Below are 17,640 nucleotides of genomic sequence, written 5' to 3'. Positions count from 1 at the left end.
GCCCCTGGAATCCATCTTTCCCTGGGACTGTGGCTACTTTGCTGTGAGGCCTTAGGAAAATTGTTGTAACTTTTCTGAGTCTGTCTCTTTTCTCTGTAAAATGGGTATATTACTATATTTCTCAGGATGTGGTAGGGATTAAATAATAAAAGGTTTTTCATATGCTAAAATAAAGGTGCAACAAATACAGATATATTCCTTGCAATATCTAAGACTAACATGACTAAACTGCTGGTGATTAACACTGAGCAGTAGTGACACATCTTATAATTTTTGAGCAAATTCTTCAAATTTGCAGAGGTTGATCATTTTTATTTTTGTTTTGTTTGAGTGCAATGGCTTCCCATAAAATTGAAACAGGAAAGATAATGGAAAGCATCTTTTTTTTGGGATTCCTGAAAAAGCTTAATAATTTGTATTTCCCTACAGTTAAATTCATAAATTTCTTAAGAATTCCAGTTACAGGACTCTGCATTTATAAATGAAATGTAATATTCTAGGCTAGGACTTCATTTGGAAATAGTAGGGTTAAACATCTGACGTTTGGAATGTTCCTTCCAAAAATGTCTTGGGAAATGTCCATTTGACAGTTGCCTTTAGGAACTGAAACCAGTTTGGGTAACAAGCAAAAATAGTTACTAATTGGATTGCTCTGAATGGGTAACTTTCAATGTGTTTTTCTGTGACAGGTTTATTATCCGCCCTGATGTCAAACAAAAAAGAATGGCAGATTTCCTGGACTGGGCCCTTTCAACATTATCTAAGTCCTCCTTCCAGACCATGGAGGGGACTATTGTAATGGATGGCATGCTTCAGGCCCTGGTAAACACTGTTGATACTATAAAAGATAGTCCAAGTAAATTAATGCGTTTATGGTGTTTTGTTCCACAATGTGCTGGTACTAAGACACATTCCTGTTAAAATTTTAAGCCTTACAGAATTATGTTTGTATGATGTGTCATTTGGGTTTTTACTAGAACACTTCTAAATATGTGACTTCCTTAGTGCAGATTCTCTCATTGGAGAATTACTCTTTTTGCCATTGACAGATAAAATAAAATATAAAAGTTGGTACCCATCCTAATTTTTAAAATATGCGTTTGAATACAAACTGGTCACTTCCTAATTCATCATTTATTTCCAATTTGGTACAAAAAGCTGAAAAAGTGGCATAATAGTGATATTAACTGACAATGTCCAAAACGGAAAGGCCAAGATTTTCAAAAGTCTGTATCCCTTGTAAGATCATTCACAAATCACTAGCAATTTTAGATATCCAATCTGAAAGTCTTGGCCCAGTGTTCTATTGAACTGGAATAATGATCTAACCATTTTACATGGGCCATTTTATTTAGACTGTCTTTGTATAATCCAAAAAACCCCCCAAACAAAACATGTTATGTAGTATTTTTGCATTAGTCTGTTTTTCAGCTGTTGCTTCCTCCAGTGACATTGCTTGCATTAAATAGTACTAATGGAGCCCATAAGTCAAAGAAGTTTATTCCAAGATTGACATTAAAGACTAAAATAATTTTTCTCCTATGAATAGTATATTAATTTCATCTCGTGTCTAACTGTAACCACTCTCTTCATCAATGATCTTTTGGGTGATTGCACTCCCCTTTCATATGTACAAATATCCAAGATGTCATAGGTAAATAAGATCGTGTTTGTGGTTTGTCCTTATTACATATAGATAACTTTAAGGGTGATGTACATGCTTGATGCAACACTTTATAATATATAATATATTGTATCTGGCATTTATTGTGATGTTTTTAGTGCCCAAATATATTGGAGTGTGCTTTTGTTTTGGCTGGTTGTTTTTCATCAAAGCTGAAGTAACATAAGTGCCATTAAATAAAGTGTATTCTTGCATAGTCTTATTGGATTCAGGATTTGCTAACATGTAGTGAGACTTTCCATAACTTGCATAAATTTGCCGCTCCCAAATAACAGCGCTGTATGTTTGTTGTGGTGCATTACTAAACATTGATGCAAGTTTCTGGGGCTGTAGTTGACTTTTTTTTTGGTCTTCTCTAGCATCCCCAAATCAGAAAAAATGACCCTGAGCTACATTTAGAATAACTTGTCTTAAGCCTTGTTGTTCAAGAAAGGGGAAGTATTGCTCCGTATGCATTGCAGTGCTTTTTCAAAAGAGTTAGAGAACAATGTTTCATCATCTTCTTGTCAGATCTGGAAAAGCAGACTGTAGACTGTTCTGAGGTGCATGATGAAACCTGCAGGGTGTATATTACATTAGTGTTTTGTCATTCCTTTGAGTTTGGCTTTGGTTTTATCCACCTGTTCATTAATGCGTGTTAAGCGAAACAGGTGAACACTTAACATGTAGAATCGAAACCAGAGTGTGATTTAATCCCTGGAAGCAACAGGTTTGATATGATGATTTATTTTCTTCCCCTTGTGGGAAGGGAGCAACTGTTTGGCAAATTTATGTCATTTGTGTGTTCTGCTGTTGGTAACTCACATTCAAGTTATTATTTAAAATGCCCTTAAACCTTTTCTTGCCTTCAATCCTGAAGGGTTTAATATCAATTATAGAAATGAGAAACAAATGGACTCAAAAGGAAGAGAGGTTTTATAAAAAAAAAAAATTAATATCTTAAAAGTAGAGGAGTAAAATGAGTAATTATTTCTTTCAGGAAATTCATTTTAGGAAGCTCTACTTTTTTTATACTGCACACCTGTTGAAGTAAAATCATGAGTTAAAATATAGATTTTCCTTCTCCCTTGGAGAGGCTATATGGATTACATTGTACTATTCACCCTAGTTAGAATTTTGTGTAACTGATATTCAATAAATCATTTCTGGGTGATGTGGAACAAAATGCAGCCTTGTCATGTGAGCGCTGAGATTTGTTAATAATCTCCAGAAATCTTTATGCTATCCCTTTTGACTCTTATAGTACTTATTTTGTGGTGATAGCCCCACCTGCACAGTCTCCCTTGACTGTGAGTATGTCCCATCCCAAACAAATGAGCAAAGACCACACCCCAATCATGCTGAATTAGCATGATAGTAATTGATTCTGGTAAGAGATGGTCAGAAATTTATTACGCTCATGGAGTAAGGGTGAGAGAGGGACAATTCCTTCCCTGGGCTGATTGAAATGCTTTCTGAGATTGATATTCAAAGAATGTAATTTGGAACTTGCTTTTAGTGAGCTTGGATATGGCAAGACTGTTTTGAATTAGAATGAAAATCACAAATTGTTTCAGTGCAAGTTTCAATTCTGGTTATAGTGGATCCTCCACCTACTGCAAAAACTTTCTCATTGTGTGCTGGAAAACCTTGGCTATAAGAATATTCCACTGATCATACACAAATGCAGGAGTTCTACATTGCTTCTGGTTAGTCTGCTTCTTCATTGGTTTAAATTTCAGTGACTGGTTATGTTACTGTTTAATCTAACTCAGCATTTTAAATGGAGCAGGTACTATTGTGTCATGATTCTTGTTGAAACATGCATTATGCATTACATATCTAAATTCCACTGAGGGGCTTGGTTTTTTTACACCTGCTGACAGTAATACATCATTTCACAACAGGTGTGCCCTAGCAGGAAGCACTGCTTGTAGTATTTCAGACTCAGTTTTTAAAAGCTTTTTTTCTTTCTGTAACTAAAAATGCAACATTTTGAAATGTACTGTGTATGTATATATGATTTTCTACTTCTATAGAATAGGCAAGGTCACAAAAGCTGAATTATGAGGAAATTATTTATAAAATCTTAATTTATGGAAACATCTAACATATTTCAAGGATCTGCATTATAAATTATCTTGGTCTGAAGGTTTGCTTTTAAACCTGCCATTATATCAAGTAGCCTTTTAGTTATTGCTGCAGGGTGTAGCACTCCCAGTTCTTGCGTGACAAAGATGACATAATGTTGAAGTAGCTTAGGGCATTGAAACTTATTAAATCTTATTTAATTTGTTTTATAAGTGACTCAGTATACAAATGTGAATAATAATTAAAAATGAAACACCCTACACGGTGATTTGATGAAAGTTGGGAACCTTAAGAACTACGCTTATTTGTATCTAAGAACAGGGCATTTCCCTGAGCTGCCTCTAGTGTAAGGATTGCTTGGTAATAGTTTCACACTTATATGAATTGTGCCTCAGGGAAGAGACAGCTCTGCTACACTGTCCTTTCTGACCCAGAGGCACAAAAATAAATATTTGGTTAAACATTGCCCAAGTCTTTTTATATTTTTGGTGTTATCAGATAATTAGTGACTTTGGGTCTGTCTATTGCTCTTAGGGATTTTATCTTTTAAAAGAAAATTGCTTAGTTCAGGGCTATAAAAAAAAAAAAAGCTGCACAAATGTAAGGAGAATGAAGCGGGGAGAAGAGAGAAGGGCATATCTTTCCAAACCCTGTAGATGGGGAGGCCACTGGCCTCTTCACTGCAATAATATCCCTATCCCCTTCTTGATGGGCTTCAATGTTCCAATTTCCCATTGTGTCACCTTTGCAACTTTTCTCCTTTCTCTTTCTCAAATAAACAATTTGTTTAATTAAACTTTTTGTAGGAGTTTTCATAGTGACTAGTTTGAAGTTCAGAATTTTAAGTATCAGAAGCCTGCTTCATTTCTTGCCAAGCCTTTATGCTGCCTTGGGCTGCTGATACTAAAGTTGTAGACGTTCAAATCTGTACGTGCTCAGTTAGTCTCATCCCTTGACCTCTGTGTAGTTAACATGGATGTGAATTAGGCAGATAAATTCCCTCCACCCCCAATGGTTTTAAAATGTTGCTTGTACCGTCAAACTTCTTGTGGGGGACAACACACTATAACTTCAGCTTTGCCCTGGATCTGTTTCCTGTGTTCCTATTAATGTATGAAAAGCAGGTAATTGCATACTTTGTTATTACCCTTTGAAATAGTTGCTGTGCAGTTTCACACAAGAATAATTTGAATGCAATGTTGAGTGTGGTGCAGAGCCAGACCATAGCAATTCCTGGTGGTAAAGTTTTGGTATTAAAATATTTCTATACTTCAAACCAAGAATCTTTAATAAAATATATTGCATGAGGACATGATTTTAAGGATTGTCTTTTGCAAAAGGTTCAATTATTCTCTTGCTTTACTGTCTGATATAGTTATGCTATTGGGAGGTAATGAGACAGCTCTAGCTCTTCCTTATATACTTATGGAATCTTTGTATAGGACCACTCAACTCAAAGATTTTAAAAACCACAAAGTCTAAAGTTTGAAAGTAGATGAATACAAACTTAGCTTTCAGTGGATCAAAATTTAGAGAACTTGTGACAACTGAACTGTTTTGATCACTCTGCATAAAATAATGCTACATATTGAAGTTTGCATGACAATGTACTAAACAGCAAGTTCAAATATGCTACATATAGCTATATATAACATAGAGATAAATGTGAATGCTCTACTGAAGGAACACATTTATGAAATATGCTAGTTTCTCATCTGATGTAAACAGAAATTATATGAGGAATAAAATAATAAAGGGTCATGATTGAGTTACTTTATCATAAATTACATTAAATAATCTTTTTGTTTCGGTGAGGTCCATTATTCTGACTGTTTTTCATCTTAATGTTTTGTCTACATTATTGTACTTAGCCCAGAGACTGACATAGCTGATAGTTTTCTGGATATTATTCACTTGACCTCTAGGGGTTGCTCCAGAGTGATAGCATATTCTATTTCCTCGCCTCCCTCTGAAGGTTGGGATTATCCCTCCTCATCTTGGTTTATTAGAGCCGGAGGATAGCTTCAAACTTGTGTCTCCTGTTTGACAGCAAGACGTGCTTGTTGCCAAGCAGTCAGGCCACCCTTAATAGTGATGATTTATATAGCTTAGGGAATATGTCCCAGAGGTAGTACTGATTCATACATCTCATAAAGGCCGGGCCTAAATGGGATATGTAGACAATTGGAAGGTGAGGGGTGTGTGTGTATGGTGGTGGTTTTTTTCTTCATGATTACTAAAACTAGTTTTTGTTTGTACCTTACACCATGTTGTTTCTAAAACAACAAAACCAGACTTGACAGTCAGATCATTGGTTATATGGCAACGATTTTCTCTAATTTGTAGGTGGCATAATTACTTAAAGGAGAGGGAGTTACATACCTTTCAACAGGTTGGTTAAGTTGGCATATATTTTATGTTCTCATTAAAGTGGAAGGAACATGGCGTAACTTTATGATTACCTGGTGCATCCAATAGGTAGCTTCTTTACATTCAATATTATTTGTTGCTGACCTTAAAATTTTCTAAATAGGAGGAAAACAAAGCATATTAATTGTTTCCTTTGTATCATATTTTTCTAAGAATGATGTACCTTGATGTTTTTCTTGCTTAAAGGCAAGAAAACTGAATCTAAATAATCTTATTTGCTCTCTGTTTACTCTCTGACTTTTCTTTTCCATTCTCCTTTCATTGGAGTGAAATTTAATTTTTCACGTTTTTAATCTTTCACATTTAATCTTCTTTTAATTTTTAAAACCATCCAATATGTGCTTTAGGATTGCAGAGTTGTTCTGAGTCCATCACTATACCTTTTACACATAAATAACCAATCCTGTATGCCAGGAGAAAATATGCATGCTACTTTTTTGAGACCATCATGCAATTAAAATCCCTTTTATTTTCCCTGGAAAACAAATGTACACAATTTAAAGTTTAGTGGTGATACAAAAAGGATTTCTTTAAAAATTGGGCCTGTGCTTGGTTTTTGCTTTTTTTTTTTTTTATAATGTATAAAGAAACCATGAAATTTTTGTTTTGTTTTGTTTTTTATGCCAGAAATATCTGGAATATCAAGTCAGGTTTTCCCTAGCTCTTCTGGAAGATCTCCTGGGCATCTAAGAACACATTTATTTGGAGTTCTCACAACTTGGTTGTTACTCCACCTGGCATCTTAAAACATAATTTGCTGGGAGAAAGTGATATGGGTGTTCGTTTACACAGGGGCAGCTCTAGCTTTTTTGCCGCCCCAAGCATGGCAGTCAGGCAGCCTTCGGTAGCTTGCCTGCGGGAGGTCTGTCAGTCCCGCGGATTTGGCAGCAGGTACACTGAATCCGCGGGACTGGCAGACCTCCCTCAGGCAAGCCACCGAAGGCTGCCTGACTGCCGCCCTCGCAGGTACTGGCAGGGCGCCCCCCGCGGCTTGCTGCCCCAACCATGTGCTTGGAGCGTTGGTGCCTGGAGCCGCTGCTGCGTTTACTTTGAGGAGACGCGTTTACTTTGAGGAGACACATTTATCTAAAACATCTTTTACAGGAGCATAATAATTTAGTGGAAGGTTTTATCTGTCCCTGTATTGTGTTTTTGGTTGTGCAAAAGAAGTCTTTTGATCTTTTTGACTTACTGCATCTCTTCAACCATGACCATTTTATCTCCTGGTGAAAACATGCTAGCTGTTAAGTTGGGATTTCTTTAGGTGGACAGAGATTTTAAAAATGAATTGTCTTGTTTAACGTTTGCATTTATATAACACCTGCTCTAGTGTTAACTAGTTGTCTTGTAGTTATATTAAAAACAACAAATGTTTATCAGCCTTGTGTCACTGCTGCCTACTTGTGTTGGTGCTGTTAAGAGGTTGGAAGGAAGCCTTGCCTTGTGTTCAGAAGCTTGCTAAACTCAGAGCTGCTGTGGACCTCAAGGAAAGCTGATTTTTTAGGTACAGCACCCAATTTGAGTGCCCTGCCACTGGTCCTAAAGCCTTCAGGAACTGATAGCAGTAGTGATCCAGCCAGTATCAATAAATGAAACAAGATATGGGCAGATAATCTCATCTATAACTAGTTCCAGACCATTAGGTCTTCAAAGACCGTAGCTGTTCCTTTTAGACTGTTCCATGAAGTGAGTAGGTCACCAATGCAAAGCATGGAGCTTGGTGTTATGTGCTCAAAGCCTCCAACCCTATTAAGCAGGTGAGTCACTGCATTATGTACCAGCAGGAACTTTTGGATGCTTTTCAAAAGGAGCCCTAAGTAGAGCACATAATTATATGCAGTGTATATTGGAATATACATATATATTAGAATATAGAAAGATCCACTCATAGGAGTTGACATGAAAAATATGTTCTTTATATAGCGCATTGTGCTGTAGACCCACTACAATGACTCTTTCATTCCATTAATTGCTGGTAATTATAGTGAACTAACTTCCTATTACTGAATGATCCAATAACTCAATACTTAGAGTAGATGCAGGGTTATTCTTTTCAACATTCACAGTAATATTTGTGTGTAAGGGTATGTCTACACTGCAAATAAAAACCAGCGTCTGGCCTGTGCCTGCAAGGTGTGAGGGTGCCAGAGCTTAGGCTCCAGCCAGAGCCTGAACGTCTGCACCACAGTTAAACAGCCCCTTAGCCCAAGCCCCATGAACCCAAGTCAGCTGGCCTGTGCCAGCTGCAGGTATCTAATTGCTGTGTAGACATATCTTTAGTGTAATTTGCCTTTTGAAAAGAGGCAGCAGCCGTCAGGTTTTTTAGTATAACTAACAGTTTTACAGCAGAGCTGTCTCAGTGATTTTTATTAACTCTTGAGTGTATATACTGTAAGTAGAAGCCTTCCTTCACTGCTGCAACTAGTGCTGGAGTGGTTCTCTACCGGAAAGTAGGGAATAAAGTAGTTCAGCGCTTATTTATGTAGTAAAATCTTTGTAGGAAAATTGGTGCATATTTTATTCCACTGTTCACCTTTCAGAGAATATGATACGAAGGAAAGCATTACAGAGAAACTGTCAGCTTGAATTTTTTAAATTAGCTATAGGAAAATCAAAATAACTTTTTTTTAAAGTTTTCTTTAAATAGTATGTGCTGAATCATTTTAAAAAATCCTCTAAAATATTTTGTTTCCTTGCCCTCCTTTTTATGTCTAGAAGGGTCTCTCTCTCTTTTTGGCCCTGAGAGCATTATCCCCAAATATTATCTAACTTAAAATTGCTCACCTATTAATTACTTGCTGCTGTTTGTTTATATAGGGGAAGGTACCTTCTAGTTGCGTTTCCTGAGGGGACAGGATAAAACTCTCACAGTGGCCACTGAGGATGTGAAACTTAAAGGCTGGTTCACTTTCTCTCATGGAGAAGCCTGTGGGATGAGGCCAGAATGGAGGGACTACAAAATCCAAGTTTCAACTCAAGGACTTTTCAGAAAATTGTTTTAAATGGGAGGATTTAGGGGTGCTGTGGAGAAGATGAGAGTGAAAGTAGTCCTCCAAAATCCAGACATCAAGGCAATCCATGGAAAAGGGCAACCCCAGAGTTTCATAAACTGCTGCCCATCTGTACTCCTGCAGGAATTGTACTGCCCTTGGCTTGAGTCCCCTTTGCTCATTATAACTCTGTAGGAGTTTATTGCTTGAAACAGCATTTGCTCTTGCCTGTATTTCCACACAGAAATAATGTATTTCTGTTATGGTAGTGTCCAGAAGCTGTAATCGGAATATAAGGACGTTGTGCTAAGATAATACAAAGTTAGATGAGTTGTGTATTTTGGTGAGTAGAAGATGGTGCTGTGGTTAATGGTTGGTCTAGTAATCTGCCCCAAATTCTGCAGAATGGCTTCCTCAGGACTTGTGAACTTGATGGTAGATGGCAGATGGTGTAACAGAAGTGTCCACACAGCCAGGGTGGCGATGAAATAGGCCTAAGTAGCTTGCTGCAATGATCTTTCTTTAGTAAACATAGAGACAGTCTAAACTAGTTTGTCGTAATAGGCGTTTGAGCAGAATTGGGCTGTATATTTGAAAATTAATTATTTTTTATACAGATTTGATACCTTTTATACAGTGAAGTTTATGATGGTAACTATATTGCTAGTGACACTACCTTTTTGAGGGCCAGAGTTGACTCTGTGGCGTTTGCACTTCATAAGTAATTTAGGGCTCAATCATATGGTTGAAAATTTCCCTAGTACTAATGTAAGTTGTCTGGGACAGGATATTGGGCAAGATGGAACACAGTGTGACCCAGTATGGCAGCTCTTATGTTCAAATATAAAAAAAACCTGATATAAATCTTCAAAGCCCACTATGTAGCTTGTAATACAGTGATCAGAAATACTAATTTAGGATCCTGAAATGCAATGTAATAACGAACTAAAAGCAGGTGCATAGCCTTAGGGTATTTTTGTTGCTTTTAAACTATGCTTGAAATGACATAGGCATGTAAATAGTTGGTGTGTGTGTGGAAATATTTCTAGGGTAGGGCTGTGTTCCTATTACTTTAACTCCTGGCCATATTTACCTTGGAGATTTCTTTCCTTGTGAATGACAAAGGAAAAATAAGGTTCTCGATACAGTAGCTTTGTTGCATATTTAGAGGAGCGTTTAAAGATTGTGCAGAGAAATTCTTTGGGTACCCTTAGTCATTTTTGTTTGGCTTAAGTAGCTTTCTCTTGATTGTAATGCTAACTGAAGCCTAAACCTGTTGAGATTTTTAACAGTAGCTCTAAATATTTCTCAGCAAATTCTGTTTCCAGAATAGATTTCATTTTTATGTGGGTCAGTATTGTGTTCTGATTTTCAAAAGGTTTATCTATATTATTGACTGGGTGGGCAAAAGGATAAGATACGAAGGTGAATTATGTATATTTGTGAAGTGATTCAAGTTTTTGGTTACTCCATCATTTTCTGTTATCTAGAATTGACCTCTGTATAAGAGTTATAGATTATTAAAACCTTAACTAATCCTTCATTTATGGTAAATGCTATTTTTCTTCATTTTGGATCCTTGATTATTGTTATGTAGTGTTGCTGTAAGCTGCTAATAGCTGCTTCATATCACTCTAGATGTACAGTAGCTGCCTTTCAGTAGTGGGTAGAATGTTTCCTATAACTTGTTACATAGAGGATCCCAAAATAAAGCAATGAAGCTGAATAAATACAAGGAGGTTATATTCTTTCTTTTTCTGTGCTACCACCCTAAAGGCCCCAGGACACAGCCACAGTTCTTCTGGCTGAAGGTGTGTGTGTGTGTGTGTGTGTGTTCATTCTTGTAGCTGTATATTGCACAACACTGTGGGTGTAGCCACACATTTGAAATTACAGTCGAACCCATTTATCTCAACCTCGGTTAACTTGCCAATCGTATTAAGTCGACGTTTTAGAAGTGGAACCGCCAAATTCTCTCTTTGTCTTAGCATTTTCTCATCGGTTATGTCGGTTCTTTTATGTCGTCGTACCCTAATATCTCGAGCACAAAAGAGGGCCAAATTTGCCACTTAACGTCCGTTATCTCGATCCCCATGACCAATCGTGCGTCTTATATATTAGTATATAAATAAAAATGATCGTACTTGGTTCACTGCGCATGTGCTGAGTTCACGTAGCACGTGATCATGGTCCGTATGGTCGTTCACTCCCATGCCAGTTCACTCACTCTTGTTGATCTTGTCTGAAGGATAACATGCTGTAGCTATTCTGTTTATTTTTTCCCTTCTAAAAATGTCTGGAGGTGTTAAGAGAAAACTGGACAATCAGTCAATAGAGAAAAAGTATGAAATCATACTGCAGCTAGAAAAAGGAACAAAACCGGCAGACCTTAGTCGTCAGCATGGCATTCCAGCAAACACCATTTCAGGATGGAAAAAGAAGGCCGACGTGATAAAGCAAATGTACGAGAAGTCTGTCTTTGATCCAGCAAGAAAAAAACTTAGAGTGGCTGAGCACAAAGATGTCGACGATGCACTGTTTCAATGGTTCACAAATACGCGAGCAACAAACCTTCCCGTCAATGGTCCCTTGCTGATGGAGAAGGCGGACATCCTTGCTGCAAAGCTAGGACACCCTGACTTTAAAGCAAGTCAGGGGTGGCTGGATCATTTCAAAAAGAGGCACAACATTGTCTTCAAAGCAATTTGTGGAGAGAGCGCTGCGGTTCAACAGGAACAAGTGGATTCATGGCTGAAGACTCAAATGCGCACAATTTTGGATACCTGTGAGACTCGGAACATTTTTAATGATGATGAAACTGGGGTGTTTTGGAAATGCCTTCCAGACAAGACTATGGCGTTTCGTGGGGAGGCTTGTCACGGTGGAAAAAAGTCGAAGGACCGACTTACAGTGCTAGTTGCTGCTAACATGGATGGAAGCCATAAACTCCCGCTCTACGTTATAGGAAAGTCCAAGAATCCCAGATGCTTTAAGCAGACCAAAGTTCTCCAATGTGATTACGATGGCCAGCCAAGCGCCTGGATCACAGGAGATCTATTCAGTGCATGGGTGAAAAAGTGGGACAGGAAGTTCCAAGCAGAGAAAAGGAAGGTAGCACTGATCGTGGACAACTGTAGAGCTCATCCGGATGTTCCTGGTCTCAAGGCCATTAAGATCTTTTACCTCCCACCTAACACAACGAGTAAGCTCCAACCAATGGACCAGGGGATAATCCAAGTGCTTAAGGTGTACTACAGGAAAATGTTGATGCACCAATACCTGCTCCATGATGAAAAGAAGGCACAGTACACCCCTTCCCTTCTAGATGCAATGAACTTCCTGAGATCAGCCTGGAATGACGTGAAGAAGGAAACCATCTCAAACTGCTGGATGCACTGCGTCATTCAGGATATTTCTGATGATGAGTTTCAGGCACAGTGCCGTGCAGCTGCAGAAGAACTCGCGGAAGTGGCAGGAAAATCAAGCCTTACAGATGCTATCTTGGAAGAGGAGGCACAGGAGTTAGCCATCACTGTCCAGGAATTCCGAGATTACATAGAAATCGACAAAGACGTCGTTACTGATGGCGTGATCACCGATGAAGACATTGTATCAAGTGTGCAGTCAGCACAGGCAAGCACATCTGCATGCGGCAATGACAAAGAAGATGAAGAAGATGCGGACGAAGATTTGGAACCAATTCCTTCAGCTGGTGAGGTGGTAGAAATGCTACAGAAAATTCGACGGTATGGTTCTTTTGTAGGAGATGAAACTGTTTTAGACAGCATAAATAATATTGAAGCATTTGTTTTCAAGCAGACTGTTAAAGGCAAAAAGCAACAAAGCATTTTAGACTTTGTAAAGAAACCATAGTAACCGCGTGTACGATACTTTTCAGAGCTGTGTCAGAGTGAAATGACTCGCGAATTTAATTTTGACACTGGTTAGCTTTTTGTAAAAACGAACTACACCCCGCACGTTTTTTGTGATTTTGTGAGCGATCTTTGTGTTTGCAATGTTGGAGAATATAATAAAGGTTTGTATTGAGAATCGACGGTGGTTTGTATTGTATACTGGTAAATCTCTGCTGTTAGTTGGTGCACATATGCCTTTTGTTGTTAGCAAACATGTATGTACATTTTTATAGCATGCCGATCGCTTCATCAAACAAATCGCGGCAACGCTGTTGTGTAAAAAAACCTCCAAAAACACGTGCATGTACATTCTCATTTATTAACGCACATCATGTACATAAAGAAATTTCAAGCACATGTTAATATATTGCCGCCATATTGGTTTTCGTTTATCTCGATCATCGGTTATCTCGACGCTTTTTGGCAAACCCCTAGGCCGGCAACATAACCGGGTTCAACTGTAGTGTGCATGTTGGCCAGCTTTTCAGTTGTAATTTTCTCAAGCAGGTCTGCTATTCATCCAAAATGATCTGTAACACAGTGAAGGTTGTTACATAGAGATAACTGTTACAGGTGATAAAGGGCATAAACAGGCACCCCCCGCCCACCCACAACTCTTGCTGTTCACTACAAGATAATCTTCCCCATAGAAATTAAAACTGAAACATGCAGCGTGTGGCATTTATTATGTGAGAGACTCATGAATTTCAGTTGCTGAGCTTTAATATAGCAACAGTCTAAAACAGTAAGTGAAGGAAATTGTAGCTAATTGAAACTAGTGGGATGCTTCTCTCCTGCCTTATTTTTTTTTCAGAAATCAAAACTATCTCCTGATTTTAAATAGAGGTTGGAGAAGTTCACTACTCTGACAAAAAATTAATGGGGTTTGAATATACATGTGGCTTTTGTTGTCATTATAAATTTGTAATGAGTTTAGATACTAAGGCTGGACATACTGAAATATAGAATTGATTAATATGGTGTTAGTGAAAGTGTAAAGGGAACACATTGTAATAACTTACTTTTACTAGCAAAAAAAGATGAAGAGCAAGAATGTTTTTAAAAAAAAATTAATAAGTGATGTAGGATTTTATATTCCAGTATCTCTTTGTAAGCTATTAAATGTACAATGTTAAGAAATGTAATTAGGCAATGATCTTATGTCCTCCAGACACTTAGACTTTGCCCATCATTTGACATAGCACCTTGTTTTGAGATGACTTTATTCTACTTAGCTGACCATAAGTGAGCATCCTGTGCCGAATTCTGCCTTCTGATACCCATAACTTTAATGGGAGCCCCACATGCATATCAGATGGCATAATGTGGACTGAAATATATTTTTATAACAGGTTTTGTTTTCCTTTGTAGATTGTCCTCTGCCCTCAGCTCGCATTTCACCATTTCAGCTCATAGTATATATCCAGGGAGAGAAGGTTCTATGATTGTCAAATTAAGTTTAGAAAACAATGCATTTTGAGTGTGTGGGAATATATAGGCTGTGTTGTCTTTTATGCAGAAAGATAAAGTATTTTTATAAATTACTCCAATAACGTATAATGTGCTTTGAATATACAGATGATGTGCTGCCAGAACTAGATGGCAGTCTGCGGGGAACTTTTCATCTCCTAGGCATTCAGGATTACTGATATCTTTCTTTTTGTTGACGCTTGGAAAGAGATTGTGATTGAAATCCTCACCCTGGCTCTGGCCCATTTATGCTGGGGAAAAGGGCCAGAGTGGTGTAAAGGGGTTCTAAAAACCTTTGGTTATGGTTGGAGAAGAATTCTTCTGATGCAGGCAACGTGAAAGCTAGTTGTAAGATTGCTTGTGAGAAACTGCCTTCAAGTCCTGATATAGGGGATGGTAAGGGAAGGCTTGGGGTGGGGCTGCAGTACACAGACCAGCATAGATTCAGTACAGCACTGTGTCACATTGAGTGACCTGGGGTGACTGGTGTAATTTAGACAGGCCCAGGGCTGTCTAAGGATATGTCTGCACTGCAATAAAACACCTACAGTTGGCCTGTGTCAGCTGAGTCGGGCTTGTGGGGCTCTAAAATTTCAGTGTAGATGCAGCCCATACCTGAACATCTATACTGCAATTTTATAGCCTCTCAGCCTGAGCCCTGTGAGTCTGGGTCAGCTCCCATAGGCCAGCCGCAGGTGTTTTATTGCAGTGTAGACATACCCTAAGTTAGGTCCTGGGCCTCTCCAGCCCCCATACCAGCCCAGTGTCAGAAGGGCACAGATGTGGCTTAAAGCTACATTAGGCCTCTCCTGTGTCTGCAAGATGTGTGCTTTGCCTCAGGATACATCTACACTGCAATCTGGGTGTGTGATGGCTTCACTGCTATATGTGCTGCAGTGGCATCACTGGCTTCAGTATGGGCCGTACAAAGCCCACCTGGAACTCTGAGTATGTACTTAGGAAGCTAGCCCAAGCTGAAGTCTGTGCTGCTGCAGCTTCACTACTATTTGTATCCAAGATAGATAAATTAAAGCTAAGTCAGGTATGTCTATATGTGCTGCATTCTCATCTCCAATTGCAGTATAGACATACCTTTTGAGGCACATCACAGTATCTCATATTGTATGTTTATGTATTATGGTGAGAACTATATATTGTTGCAAGAACATTGAGGAATGCTTTGGATCCATGGGTTTGGTAAATTGTGCTTTATAAGTTGTAAAGTTTATGTTACCATGTTTCACAAACATTTTTCCTTATTTTTTTCTTAGGCGCAGTTATTTAAACATGGCAAGAGAGACGATTGTTTACCATATGGTAAGGCTTATATGCTCTGTGATATTTATTCTTAAAGGGAATTATCATCAGTTCAAGTAGTTAGGAGAATTAAAAAAAAATGTGTTATAGTCTGCTTTCAGTGCTTTTTAGTGTGACACCTTGGATCTGCTTTTGGGCTCCTGTATTATGCAGGCTTACAGCAGCCTGGATAAGAGACATTCCTCTTAATTCAATATTAAATACTCTTCTTTTGGATCACTAATCCTGGACCAGTGGTTGAGAAAATTTTTCTGGTCTTGAAAACATTTGTGTTCGGCTACTAAAGACTTGGTAGATTCATCCTTAAAATTGTCATTATGAGTTTCCCAACTTGAATTTTGACAGTATTCAGTATTCTCATTCTAAAACTGCTAGAGATGAATTGTTAATTCAGTTGTAAAGCTGGAATGGTCCCAGGCTTTCAGAAGGCATAAAGCATTAATTTATGTAACTGAAATAGTAACCACTAAGACAGTGGTTCACAAACTGGGGTTCGTGAAATGTTACAGGGGGTTCTCTGGGGAAAAAATTCCCTAATGGTGGACAGAACTGTCCCTAGGGATCCTGGGCAGCATGGGGCCATCAGCCCGGAGCCCTTGGACTTCCAAGAGCTAAGCAGACCAAAGCAAGCTGAGGAGATTTAAACTTCAAGACTCCTTATAAGAAATGGAAGGGAGGTGGATATTTTTTGCTGTTTTTTAAATTAAATAGGCAGCTCGTATTGTTTCTAAAATTGTTATGAAGAACAAATTTAAGCTTTGTTGTAACATGCGTTGTTTGCCTGGACTGCTCAAGACCTGAATACTTGTGCAGGAGGAACTCTTTGAGTTGGCTTCTTAAATACCTTCATGCTGTTTCACATCTGATACTCCTTGATGAAAATCATAGGAACCTTGTCTTATAACACACTTACTCAAAGTGATACAAGCTACGAAAGTGAGATCTTGGAAGAGAGTTGCCGTTTTCATAATGTAATAAAAATACTGTAATGATTAATAATAAATAGTGTGTAATAAGCATGTCATAAAAACTAATTTTATATTTCCAAGATCACTGCTTTTATAACTTATACTAAGGTAAAGAAGAAAATCCCTGGAAATATTAATTTTTAGGAGGAGGTTTGCGAGACTTGACGTTTTAGTGAAAGGAGTTCACAGGTTGTTAAAGTTTGAGAACCACTGTACTAAAACCATGGTAGAATTAAAGGTAGTGATTAGAAAGATGTATTTTTTAAGACAAACTATTTTGAAATTTGCTAGGGCTAGAAAGAGATGCTTTATATCATTTGAAAGTTAGGAACTTGTAGATGGCTTCCAAATTGGATTTTGAAACTGTTACTATTAGGTGAAGGGATTAGTATCTTTTTTTTAAATCACTTTTATACAGGACTAGTATTAGAAGATGCAGAACACTTAGGCCAGTGTAATGTTTAAATCTTTACACTTGTAGCACATTCTGTAAGAATTAGAGCTGTCAATTTAATTACAGTTAATGCAAGTGATTAACTCAAAACTAATTAATGTGTTGTTTTTTTAACAAGCGTTAATTGCACACCAGGGCATCATGCTCAGGGGGCACTGCTGTGTGCCTCTGGGGCAGGAGTGCCCCTCTTACTGCTGCCTTGCTCCACTGCTGCTCCCTCTGCCTCCTCTCCCCCCGCCACCCTCCAATGGAGACTTCCTGGCCAAGCTGTTCTGGACCAGGAGCCTGTCTGCTGTGTAGAGTGGAGTAGGGGGCAAGAGAGCTGTTGTGGGTGTCCTCCTCG

At 38.3% G+C, this 17,640-nt stretch overlaps 1 protein-coding gene across 7 annotated transcripts in view; it reads left to right on the top strand.

Moving 5' to 3' along the window:
* The window catches only part of TBCD (tubulin folding cofactor D), a 266,851-nt gene that overhangs the window by 27,810 nt on the left and 221,401 nt on the right, over positions 1 to 17,640 (top strand). For all 7 annotated transcript variants that reach the window (XM_044983298.1, XM_044983304.1, XM_044983301.1 and 4 more), the window contains exons 8-9: positions 690 to 822; positions 15,830 to 15,875. In XM_044983298.1, coding sequence (XP_044839233.1) covers positions 690 to 822; positions 15,830 to 15,875 — 179 coding nt within the window. The remainder of the gene's footprint in view (positions 1 to 689; positions 823 to 15,829; positions 15,876 to 17,640) is intronic.

Source organism: Mauremys mutica, chromosome 12, assembly GCF_020497125.1.
Source record: "Mauremys mutica isolate MM-2020 ecotype Southern chromosome 12, ASM2049712v1, whole genome shotgun sequence".
Classification (NCBI taxonomy): domain Eukaryota; kingdom Metazoa; phylum Chordata; order Testudines; family Geoemydidae; genus Mauremys; species Mauremys mutica.
This window is presented reverse-complemented; position numbering and strand designations above follow the sequence as displayed.